General features: G+C 38.6%; 2 protein-coding genes and 1 non-coding gene across 5 annotated transcripts in view; all 3 read left to right on the top strand.

The window, feature by feature from the left end:
- The first annotated feature begins 4 nt into the window (after positions 1 to 4).
- The window catches only part of LOC119771270 (uncharacterized), a 47,785-nt gene continuing 35,095 nt past the window's right edge, over positions 5 to 12,694 (top strand). The window contains exon 1 of one of the 2 annotated variants that reach the window (NM_001389420.2): positions 5 to 143. In NM_001389420.2, coding sequence (NP_001376349.2) covers positions 26 to 143 — 118 coding nt within the window. In that variant the 5' untranslated portion in view covers positions 5 to 25. The remainder of the gene's footprint in view (positions 144 to 12,694) is intronic. The other variant, NM_001389419.2, reaches the window with a different exon arrangement.
- On the top strand, positions 25 to 112 carry MIR1610 (microRNA 1610). The gene has a single exon (NR_035097.2). It is a non-coding gene; the product is annotated as a microRNA 1610 (primary transcript).
- The window catches only part of S1PR1 (sphingosine-1-phosphate receptor 1), a 52,229-nt gene continuing 39,602 nt past the window's right edge, over positions 68 to 12,694 (top strand). For both annotated transcript variants that reach the window (XM_040704947.2, XM_046944944.1), the window contains exons 1-2: positions 68 to 143; positions 11,396 to 11,638. The gene's annotated coding sequence lies outside the window, so the exon portion shown is untranslated. The remainder of the gene's footprint in view (positions 144 to 11,395; positions 11,639 to 12,694) is intronic.

Raw genomic sequence — 12,694 nt, 5'->3', positions numbered from 1 at the left:
GGCCGTAAGCCCCGCCCCTCCGCGCATGGCGCCGCTCGGGCCCGCAGAGGCCGCCGGGAGCTGCAGTGCGCGCGGCATGGCTTGTGGTGGAACGGGCGGCTCCCCTGTCGTGCCGCTCTGCAGCGTCTCTGTGCTGGGGCTCGGTAAGTGCCGCGGCCTCCTCGCTGCTGTAACGCGGCGGGGTGCGGCCGTGGGGCCCCGCTTCCCCCGGCTCTTTGCGCCCGTGCCCGTGTGCTGCCGGTTCTCAGCGGCCCCTGCTTCTCGGTAGTTCTGTCTGCGAGCCCTGAGGCGCCGGGAGCGGCCCTGGCGGGACGTGTTCCCCTCGGTGGCTGCTCCCGCCTCGGGCTGTGGCGAAACGGCAATGCTGAGCGGCTGGAGAGCCCTCGGGCCCTCTTTAAGAGTTTGTGAATGTGTGGAAAAAGAGGTATCCGTGAGGTCTCATTTGTTGCCCTGGCGATGCCAGCTGTGGTTTAGGAAGCCAGTGTTATGTGAGCAAAGGGCCACAGGTTTACATTGCTTTTATTCATTGTAAACGTAAGGAGTTATTTTCTCTCTTGAAACTTTTGCACAGCATTTGGGGATTTCATTCTGTCCTTTTGAAATCTTTTCAGAAGCCTCTTCCATTGATAACATGCTCTCATTAAGCATGCGGACCCTTACCTATCAGTGTTTCATGATGCACTTTTATCACTGGTTTAGTATCCCAGGAGCTCCATTATTTCAGATAAACGTACCAGTCAGAGGCACTTACGTGCTTTGTGTGTGGCACTGGAGTTAATCGCTCACATTGGTGTTAATTACTCATGGAAGTATCAAGCTGGGCTATAAAATAAAGTGGCCTCTGTGCCCTTTTCAGCTTTATCCCATCTGATTTCAGAGCAATGATTTAGGATTCTCATAAGTGTAAAGGAGGGCAAATTTAGAGCTGAGGGTTTAGGAACATGTTAAGCCTTTTAAGTCAACAGGAGTTGGGTTTTTTCATCCATAAGCACAGAATGAGTAGCTAGAACTGATAGTGCTCATTTCAGAGTACCAAAATCATTTGAGCAGAATTAAAAAGTCTGAGTAGCTCAGTATCTTCAGGAAAAGGGTCCAAAAATCTACAACGCATTGATAACTGTTTTTACTGTGTGCACGTGTGTGCTCATGAGGATGTGGTATTATATGCCCAATGCACGAACTCATTAGTTGAGCATCTATTAGGATTACTTGATGTAGCTGCCCCTTTTATAGTCCCTATACAATGAGCAAATACTCTGTATTGTTCAGAGTGACTTTTTTTCTTTCACTGAATTCTTTTGTTTAACTGCTTTTTATCAATTTAGTTGACTTAGAGATTTTTTACAAATGCAAGAAACATTTAAATGATCCTTCTTAGAGAATGGAGTCCCTCTTATGGCCTTTGTTTCAGTATTTGCTGAACTGTGTTTCAGAATTATGTACAGAAACCTCACTTCTCCACTGGAGATTGTAACACATGGCTTAGGTGGCTGGGAAAAACAGGCTAAAAATAAATGAACAGAAAGTCTCCACATGGCATGCTGCTTGCTCTCCTTCACTCATTTCAGTTAGTACTGAGTAGCTGATTATCAGACCTGAACTCAAACCACAGTAAGTGGATAATGCCTTGGAAGACAAATTTTCTGGCCCGGTGCTTTCTGCCAGGTGTGGCTTTCCAGAGGTTTGGTTCTTTGACCTCCATTTTCTGTTCTTGTCCTGACAGAGTAACATTTTGACAGATTTCTTATATATTCTGTAGCTCTTTGATCATTTTGCGATATGTAGGAACCAGTAAGATAATTTTAAGACTTTCTTGACAAACACTGAAAAGTATTGCAGATTTAAAAGTAAAAATGTTAAAAAGTTCAAGACTTCCCATGTTCATGTTTGAGGCCAATCCTAAATACCAAGGTATGCAGCCCAACACAATGGGATCTTTATGTATCTATGCTAGGTGTTCCCACTTACTACTTTTCTACAAATTACTGGCTTATTTTTGTTACAACTTTATAGCAATTAACTAATATTTGCAGCTCAGAAAATTTACTGTCAGGTTTGGCTTGGTTCCTGTGAAGTTTCCTTGGCAATAAAGTAGAGAACAACTTTCTTCAATGAGGCGGCATTTTCTGTTTGGCATTTTCTGCAGGATTTAAGATTTGATTGTCTTATCCTTCTAAGCATGCAGACATAATTGTTATCTGTGATTAAGTTGACTTTGAGATGATAAACATGCATACTGCCTCTGTTGCTAGATAATCTTTCTAAAAGCTCCAGAGAGAGAGTTGAATATGCTGTGTTAAGATAGTTGCAGCTATCCAGTCATGTCAGCTGTAGAACTGATTCGAAAGATATGCAAGTTATTTCCAAGTGATGAAACCCTTTCATAGCAGCTGTGAGCCAGAGTATGAGGCATCTCATGTGCTTTCAGGCAGAGCCGCGTTACCTCAGAGTGCTGCAGCAGTCTGGAACAGCATTCTGTCACAAATGCCTACTTTTTCTGTTCAAGCTTCAGATATCAAAAGATGGTGTTTTGTTGTGGGTTTTTTTTTTTAAACTGAGCTTTCTGTTTGTCAAGTTGATTTCCATTTCACAGCTCCCTTGGTCTTCCAAATATGTAGGAAAAGAGCATTAAGTTTTATCAGGGCTTTATGCAACAGGGGAGACAGGAAAGCAGGAGGTTAAGTGGTCTTGTGTTAGTTCACAACCAAGTGAGAGTGATGGATTTGAGCACCACAGAAGGTTATGCAGCCGGCACAGCTGATCGTCAGTCTGAAGGTTCCTTGGAACAATATGCCCAAACCTATACTTCCAGTAAATTCTGTCTGTATTTACTTACTTGCTTATTCACATTCTTTGTTATCTTTCTTCTGGACTCAATACAGCTCCAAGTCTGCTAGAAGTGGTGAAACAAGCAGTCTTTCCTGAGAGAGACAACTGTTGATATATATAGCTGAGTTTTTATTTAGCAAAGAAAAATGATTTAGAACTTTTTCTTGTTTGTTATGTAAACAAAAAGGAGGAACAGTAATCACGGGATTAAGCAAGCAGGGTTTTGGTCAAATAGTATGTGATTTGCTGCCAAGAAGTGTTAGTAGTACCAAAAATACACATAAAATATTTTCTTGTAAAGTTGTTTTCCATGGAAATCCTTTAAGAAGCTAAAGTTAATAAGAACGTGATGAGATTAAAAAAAAAATGATAATCTCATGATCTCCTATTAAGGTAAAATGAATTGTATGGGAAGAAGCTTCAAGGAAAACAACCCTCAATAATGGTAACCACGTTTTTGTACACGTTGGGCCCTACTCAAGCCACACAGCCTGCATTTTATTACTCACAGCAGTGTTTGTTACAGAATTCAATAATGGGTGGTGCCATTATGCCAGGTGCTATGACTAGGAAAGCAGGCAGGTGCTGCTCTGAGCAGCTTGCATTCAAATAGCCAAAGCCTGGTAGAGAGGGTGAAAAACAGTCCTAATGAATAATGCGACGTGAGTTAATTTATAGCACTACTAACTTGCGTTAATTGCATTTTTACTGTATTTGTCCATTGGTTGCACCAACTCAGGAGAATAATACACACAGACACACACACATGCAATCCCTTCATATTCAAGGGGAAGCATCTCTTCTGTCCTGAATTCAGGATGTTCCATATATAAGATTCCTGATGTTCATCTGTAGCTTTATCTGCAATGAATTGTAAAACCGAGTTTTTATTTCCTTTGCTGATTGCAGTATTTAAGTTGTTGCATTATTTGCATCACAACCATACAAAACTTATTGAGTTAGTATTATTCTCAGTTTTTTTCCAGAAGTGATGGTTTTTGCTGTGTTGTTGTTGTTTGTTTGTTTGTTTGTTTTCGTGGAGAAAAATCTCATTACTCCACTTTCATTACCTCAAGTTTCTTTTTTTTTTTCCCTCAAAACGCTGCGTGTAACCTGAATCATAATGCTGAGCAGTATTTTAATGTTTCCTTCCATTATACACTGCTAAAGCAGTTATTTGCTTCTTGATTATTAAACATAAAGTTGCTCATACTGTAGACAAAAAAAAAAAAAAGACCCAGTTGGGACCAGAACCATTTAAATGAGATTGTGCTTTGCAGTTTAATGGCAGCAGAATCAAGCCTTCACTTCTGGTTCTCCACTGTTACTGCTTTTATTTGTGCTCTGCGCTGTTACTGCTTTTCTTTTTTTTGTGGCTCTTTCTTCCACAGCTTCAGAAAATTTATGGAACGCTGGTCTTGGTACCAAGACCTATGGCACTCCTCTGTATTAATCTTACTCTGTAATAAGAATTAGCTGTTTATTTCTTCCTTTTGTTTTATGTTTCAGCCTTTTTTTTTTTCCTCTTCTTTTCTAATTCTGTCAGGAATTAACTTCTCAGCCTTGGTTACTGAGTTTCCTTAATAACCTCTTGTGATGAACAAAATGCCACCTCTGTAAATCTTTCTGTCTCAATTCATGTATAGTTTCAGAAGGTCTGACTTAGAGAAGTTGTACTTGAGCTTTGAGGGCCTCCATATATTTAACTTCTCTCATTTGTACAAAATGTGGCCATATTCCATGTTGGTAGATGTTTGTAGACAGTATGGGGAAAAATGCATCCTCTTCTAACCTGCTAAAACCTACTGGCAGTCACTTTGTGACAAATGTGGGTCTTACAGATGTGCACGTGATACAAAAGAAATAGATGGCCTAAATGTACTAAGTGCAGTGTAGTGCTAATAATTACTGCAACGAAGGCCCACGCTTCAACTATGAACTATACAGATTCTTGAGAATCATTGGAGCCACAATCCCAAGGCTGGTTTTCTGAGGAAAGATGTCATAAAGAAAATGTAGGAGGCCCTGCTGGTTGTACTTTTAAATCTTACATTTTTAATTTCTCATTAGATGAGCAAATTATTTGCAGCCAGGTTGAAATGAAGAGAGAAATGAGCTCCAGCACATTAAACTTTTGCCTTTCATTGTGTTCCTGAAATGTGGAAAAATGATACAAAAACTTACTGAGGAAAAAAAAAAAAGCCCAATTTTCTTTCAGCCTTCATATAGTGGAGTTAATCTATCATAGAGGTTTTCTTTGCCGGAGCTCCTTAGCATACACAGTCCTGGCAGCACTGCATGGTGAAGTCACATGCTGCTGTAACCTAAGTGCAGTCATTCCTGGTACCTCCAACTGGGGGGGAGGCAAGGACTGGTTCCTAAGCTGTCTTCAGTCCTTTCATGTTTATACAAAGTACCTCAGTGCGTGGAGATGCAAAATCCTCATTGCTGGATACAGAGATGAGAGAAACAGGGGTGCTACCATTGTGGCTTTATGTCAGTTCCATAACTTAAGCTCTGTTCCTTAGACTTTGCACCTGAATGGGCGTGCTTTGCATTTTTACACACACCAGTCTAAGATTGAGTGTGCGGTGTGAGAGGAGGGGCTACCAGAAATGTTGTTTGTATTGGGAACTTTATGAAAAGGCACTTCTTAGATGATCAAATGCTTTTTATTCATATCAGAAGTGTTCCTTATTGTTCTGTTAAGTTTGCATAGCTTTTTAGTTCAGATAACTGTGCTGCTACTACCCTCCAAACTCATGAATGCCCTTAGATATCGATGGGACACTGCAAGACTCAGACCTGACAGTGTCCTCCTTTCACAGCAGTGGGACTTTGTGATGGTTCACAGTTGTGCTTTACTCACTGGGTGGTCTGGTAGGTATGAAGGGCACAATTGTGATGTTAAAATTAGTCATCAATTAAGGTGCTACAGTAATGAGTTGGTTTACATCCACTTCATGTTGTAAGCTAGAGATAACTATAAGTTCCAGTTTTCTTCGTAGTTTTTACTATCATATTTATGACATTTTGTGGTTTTGAATTATTAACCAGATGGTTAATTACAGTTTTTAATATTTATCCCTGTCCCTGTACTTATATGCTAATTATGCTTAATTGTAAGTTATCTATATAACTTACTCTTGAGGCAAATTTTCACAGCAGGAGTGAGTATGGTGATGTTCAACTCAAGTATGGGGTATGGACTTAATGTTTGCATCTTTTTTTTTCCTTTGTGGAAATTGTTTGAAGAAGGAAAATATCGTCAGTGATCTCTCATTTATTGTGAAGTATTTCCAAACATTTGGTGTTGTTAGTCAGCTCACGCGATCTTTATCAGACAGTAGTTTAGGAAGATGTTTTAAAAAGGAAGAAATTAACATTAATATTTGTAGTCAGTCTCTGTATTTGCCCTATGTAGCACATACCATCCTTATTAGTTATGAAACTGGAAGTTCTATCAGTATTCAGAATAAACACTGGAAGTAATTTCAGTTGGGCTAACAAAGGGGGGAGAATGAAAATCATTTAAAACTGGATCACACCAGCGGTTCTTCGTGCACTATTAATTGCTAAGATCTAGTCACAAAACATTATTCTGAGGAGAAAAGGTTTAGTGAACCCTAGAAATTGGATTTGATTTATGCCAGAAAATCTGTCTTTTCACTGCTTGAGATTTCTATGGAAGGAAGCAACAGTCTTTTACCAAATGGTTTCTAAGGTAACATCTTATAGCGGAGCATCTGAAACCAATTTGGTTGTTAATGAGAAATAGTTCTCACGGTGGTGGGAAAGTGTGGAGTGAAAGAAAAGGCTTCAAGATTTGGCAGTCTGTCTGGAAAGGCATTTAAATGTGTGCTGCTGCTCTGCTTATGAAATTTGTACATAAATTGCGCATCCAGAGTCTGCCTTTCAAATGTGTAGGTCAGTTTTTTGATTTGTCCTTCCATATAAATTTAATTGAGAAGTTCTCTATGATAAGAATACTTGTATATGACAGCTAGGTGGTTGAAATAGTTGTCATTTTCCCTTGGGAATATTGTTATTCCTACAGGGGGAAAAAATCCTTTTTTGAAAGATATTTTTATTGCCAGAGATACTTTTGTGAACTAGTGATTTCAGAGCCATCGTATCCCACTGAAAATAGGGGCAACTTGCAAAGTTCCTGTGCTTAATGTTGGGGGTGGTGTGCAAAACTGCTTTTATAACTCCATTTCTGACATTCTGGCTAGATGAATAGTGGGTTAGTGATCAGAGAAGTACCTTAGTTTAGCAGTAGGTGATCTGAATTTCCTTCACAGTCGGACCCTTTTTGGGATGGAAGGGACACAGTACTTCTGTCAACAATGACTCACTACCATTTCTTCCTTCCTCTCAGGAGGAGTGAAAATGGGCAATTCCGGCTTCCCTTTCCCTGCACACACAATAACTGTGTTACGGCTCCCTATTACTCTTACACCGTGACCAGGCTGTGTTCTTCGCCGTTCCTTGGTGCCTGAGTAGAATTGTGGAGCTGAAGATGATGCTCGTGTACTTCTCTTTGACACGTGCTTCAACTGCTCCAGCTCCTCTTGCGCCATATTCAGACAAAACCATATGCAGCAGCACCTGTTGGTCAGAGTTACAGTACTGCATTGGCATTCTAGGGTTGTAACCTCACAAAATGCAGTTACTTCTGCAGCTTTTATACAGCTGTGCCCGTACATGGATGAAGTTTGGATGAGCTTGTGTTTATTGGCAGAATTTGTTGAGGAGGCAGGTTCATGGAGAAGGATTTTCAGGCCTGAATGCATCTCTTTTTAGAAGGTAGTAAAAGGCACTGAGTATATCTAATTACTTAGCTACTGCTGCTCAAGAAGAATTTTTCTTGCTCAATTTTTCTCCCCATCTCTTGCTTGAAATTTTGTTTTGGCTTTTCCTCTGGAAGGTGTTCAGCTCCCTTAGCGATTTTGAAGTGAACATTTTCTTTTTGTCTGTTCAGCAGTCTGAATCAATTTGTCAGGGATCATATGAATGCAGAAGTAGGTGAAAGACAAGGAGGGAAGACTGCGGCTGCCTCTTTCAATAGCATTAATCAAGGATGATGAGTAAGGACTGCCTGTCCGTGAGCCAATCTATAGAACAGGCATGCGATTCTGTGAATGGTTGGGCACTGAACCTTGAAATGTGTTGTATGTTCATTTGCTGTACTTATAAGTAATGTTTTATGTTTTGTTATCAGATGTTAGTACTGCTGTACTGATGCCAAAAACTTTAATGAATTTATTATATCGTGTCAACAAAGGTAGATTGTGACCTTAATATTATGTAATGTTGGAATCATAGAAATAAAATTAATAGAACAAGATTATTTCAAGCTCATTATAGTATACAACACCATATGCATACAGTGAGTATGTAAACACTGATAAATGTTTGATTTTTTTTTAGATTTTTTTTCTGAAATGTCTACTCAAAGATTTTTAAAAAAGTACAAAAGAGTGGGTATTTTTCTAGGTGTTTTGTTTGTCAGCTAGGTTTTCATTTAATACTGCAAACTGATGTCAGGAGAGAATAGATTTGGGATCCAGCCTGCAGTTTTGCTAATGTGAACTCTCTTAATTTAGGTGGTTCTGTTGATTTCAAGTAGCAGTAGTTACTTAGAGCAGCGGAAGTTTGTAACATGTTTAGATAAATAATATCTTCATATTTCTCAGAGAGTGTGAACACATGCTCCTCGGGAAAGTAGATTCTGATTAAAGTTCTGATTAAATGAAAATTATTAACCGTGGTTTTATTTAGTGAATTGGGACTATTGCAGGTGTAGCAGTTGCGATCATTTCCTCAAGTGAATCTTTGTTAGTTTATTTTCCTTGAAGCAAGCGTGCATCATTGAATGGGGAGCAATAACAGATATATTCTCCTTTTTCCTTCTTTCCTGCTCTCTCCCCTTACCTTAAAAGGGTTAATGTTTTTTTTTAATCTGTTTGTCCTGAATGTTCTTACTGAAATCTATTATGCATGAAAAGAGACTGAGTCCATTGGCAAGACCTCTAAATGAACTCCATTCATTCTGTGCTTGGAGAAGTCCATTCAGCCAGAAACAGGCATAATAATTACAACCTAATTTATTTGGCACCAATACCAGCTTATTATAAAAGATTTTTTTTTAAAAAAAAGTGTAGTAATTTTTTTTAAATTCTAGTTACATAATTTTTCAGTAAAATTCCTTTAGTATTCTGAATAATGAAAAAATTGCATGTATAGAACATGTATATAGATTAGCATTGTGTTAATCTAAAAGCACTTAATAAGAGTTTGAAATAGCAGTTTTGGAAGTGCAATTTAACTTATCCTTTTTGGTGTAAAAGAAGTTACAGAGAAATGATCTCTAGATTATACAGAAATTGAACCAGTTACAGTGTCAGTCAGTGACTGGAGAAAAGAGCTTTAAGGTTTTCTGTCTTTTAAAACACTTAAACTTTGTTTAAAATTGAAAGATAAAATACTTATAATGCACATATCAAAATTGTAGAAATATAGTAGTGTTGTTTCATTACTCTGAAATCAGTGAAGAATTCAGTACTCCAAGTTTTGTAATCAAGAATGAATTAGGGATTGTCCGTCCCATTGTGAGTAGAATATCATGATGCTCTTAAGTCTTTGTGTGCCAGATTAGATCATATTATTGTAGAATGGCTTGGGTTGGAAGGGATCTTAAAGATCATCTCCTGACATGGTTGCCAGCCATTAGGTCAGCCTGCCCAGGGCCCCATCCAACCTGGCCTTGAAAGCCTCCAGGGATGGAACATCCACAGCTTCTCTGGGCAGTCTGTGCGAAGGCCTCACCACTCTCTGGCTAAAGAATTTCCTTCAAATATCTAACCTAAATCTCTTCCCTTTTATTTAAAAGCCATTCCTTGTCCTGTTGCCATCAGACCAGGTAAAAAGTTGTTTTCCCTTCTGCTTATAAGCTTCCCTTAAGCTATGGAAGCTCCAGTGAGGTTTCCCCTTAGCCTTTCCTTCTCTAAGCTAAGCAAGCCCAACTCCTTCAGCCTGTCTTTATAAGAGAGGTGCTCCAGTTGGCTTTGTGGCTCTCCTCTGGACCCGCTCTTATTATAGCTTAAGTGTTCTACAGTGTTGAGCAGATTATAGGAGTAGTGTTGACTTCCCTTATAAGATTGGGAATTAAAAAAATAAGTGTTTAGGAGCCTTGGTTTGTTTTATATGCCCTACCACAGTGTAAGTGCTCATTCTTGCATGCATTGTTACATGATTGTATGAGGAAGTCACACACATTACTGTGAGCATTCTCTCTCCAGTTCAGGCATGGAAAATTCTAAGGGTGAGCCTAAGATAGTTGTGTTTCTTTACTCTTTCTGAGAGTCTGGGTGGACTTACACACGTTAATTTCATGATGTGCAAACAGGTGTGCTTATCGTAGAAATAAATGCTATGCTTGGAGCAAAAGAGAGAATTAACAGTTGGAGACAAATTTCACTTTATTTTCTTCGACCTGGAGTCCTGTATGTATTAAATTCTGCAGTGGTTCAAGAACTTGGTGCTATTATCTGTCACAACTGCACAGGACCCTCCTGAAGTTAATGTTGTAACCATCTGCATGCTTACCACTGCTTCTGGAATTAGGGCCTTTAAATACAAGTCATCATCTTAGAAGCTGGCTTTAGTCAGTGACTTAGGCTGACTGAGAATTTCCTCAAGCAAACTGTAGAAAATACTGTTTGTGAGAAGTCTGAGTAGAGGTGAGTGGGTGAGGGGCTCATCGCAAGAAAAACAACTAACAGGAAAGGGTAAGTAGAAATATCATCCTCTATGCTCTCAACCAGTTCTTTATCTGGCAGTCCTCCTGCTGACTTCTTTTCCTGCTGAGTCTCCTCCTCCTTCCGTCCTGTTGACAAGTAAAATACACTTTTGTACATCCAGTGAGTACATACACAATGAAAGTTACAGTACTTTGTTACCAAGACTCCCTGTTTAGCCATTCTCTAACTTTTTTGTAAGATTCCATTGTTTTGGGTATTTCTCAGTTTGACATGTGAATTGCACCTGCAGTATGGCCCAGCCTGGGTTTGTACAGTGCAGTAATAACTTGCAGCTACCAGGAGGTCAGCAGAGTAAATGTTTCAGGATATGCTTTCTGCAAAGTGAATTGTTTTCAAGTTTTATATATATATATATATATATATATATATATATATATATATATATATATTTTTTCAAATTGTTAATACTTTCATCTGAAAGCGTTGTGTTCTTGTTTGAGAACTAAATGTCATTTATGGATTTTCCATAAAGTATCTATTTTCTTCTATGATCTTCATCCTAGTCCATGACCCCACTTCTTTACTGTTGATCTTTGATTTTGTTGGAGTTGCTTCTGACCAGTGTTAGCATCGTGGCATCTTATGTGTTTTCCCATCCTAGAGATCCACATGGCATGCTGCTCATCAGTTCCCATTTCTTTACTGTTGTGAAGTGACAATTCAATAACAACATTCTGAAACAATATTTATAGAACAAAGTAATGTATAAAAGATCTTCTTTCCCTTCTAACTCCCTTTAGGTACTTCCCATCAAGGTGGCTATTCCCATGATGCTGTGGTCCATGCATTACGACCATGCGGCATTCGTCATGTTGACACAGCAAAAAGATATGGCTATGAATCTATCTAAGCTATCTAAGAGAGAGGTGTGAAGCGAGAGGACCTCTGGATAACTACCAAACTGTGGCACAGTGATTATGGCTATCAAAACACAAAAAAAGCCTGCTTGGAGTCATGTGAAAGACTTGGTGTTGAATATCTTGGTATGCATTTTTGATATAGCTTATTTGCTAATACCTGCCATGTGAGTATTTGAAAAGATGAATGAATCATGGAAAAAAATGTTATGTTGCAGATAGACTACAGGAGCCAAATTCTGCCCTTATTTACACATTTGCAAATTTCTTGCTCTATTCTCGAGGAAATTTGTGTACATATAACTGAGAGTAGAGAACTTTTCCTTGTTGCGCATCTTTTTAAACAGAAAAAGGTACAGGTTTTTTTTGTAAAAGTATATTTCTTTGTTTCATTGAGTATTCACTAAATAAATTAGTGCTCTATTTTTTTGCAGAAACACACAAACCTGTGGAAGAACAAGAATTCACAGCCTTGGCAATAATTGTTAATAGGGAAACAAAAATGTGTAAGCTCTCCTGTGGTCTGCTACATCTCAGGGAATGGGAGTCCTTTCTAAAAGTTATTTTGTGAGATTATTGATACTTGTAAAATTTCTGGGTAGCTGCCTTTGGTTTGATCTGTTGATGCAGTACACTCTGGGGAAAAAGATCAGAAGACTCAATCTGACACCAAATTAGATTTGCCTTAAAATATACTCTGGTCACAAACTTTTCATAGTCCAAGATGTGGTATCCTTGCTACTGTGTTAGACAGGCAGTGAGCAGCAGTAGGGCCCTCAATTCTATGTAACAGATTTCAGGAGTGGTGGTACTTGATAAAAAGTAAGTTATGTATTTCAAAGTGTTAGTAGTTCTTACTACGTAGGTAGAGCAATGTAAAGAAAGTGGAGGAAGGTGAATTTAAAGTATTTATCTAAAATAATGACATTGTTGGAGAGAGAGTTTAGGCTGACAAGGATTAATTGATCAACTATTACCTGTTAGTGTCCTGAGAATACATACTTGCTTCTTTTGCTTTACCCTGTGCTCTTATATAGCCAATAATAATAATATAATATATAATAATAATATAATATATATATATAATAATAATATAATATATAATAATAATATAGCCAATAATAGGCAGTGATGGCTATTTAGCTTGATACTTTGCAAGATGAAGAGACAAAACCTGTATCT

This window comes from Gallus gallus, chromosome 8 (assembly GCF_016699485.2).
Source record: "Gallus gallus isolate bGalGal1 chromosome 8, bGalGal1.mat.broiler.GRCg7b, whole genome shotgun sequence".
Taxonomy (NCBI): Eukaryota; Metazoa; Chordata; class Aves; order Galliformes; family Phasianidae; genus Gallus; species Gallus gallus.
The sequence above is the reverse complement of the archived record's forward strand: the minus strand, read 5'-3'. Positions and strand labels throughout refer to the sequence as shown.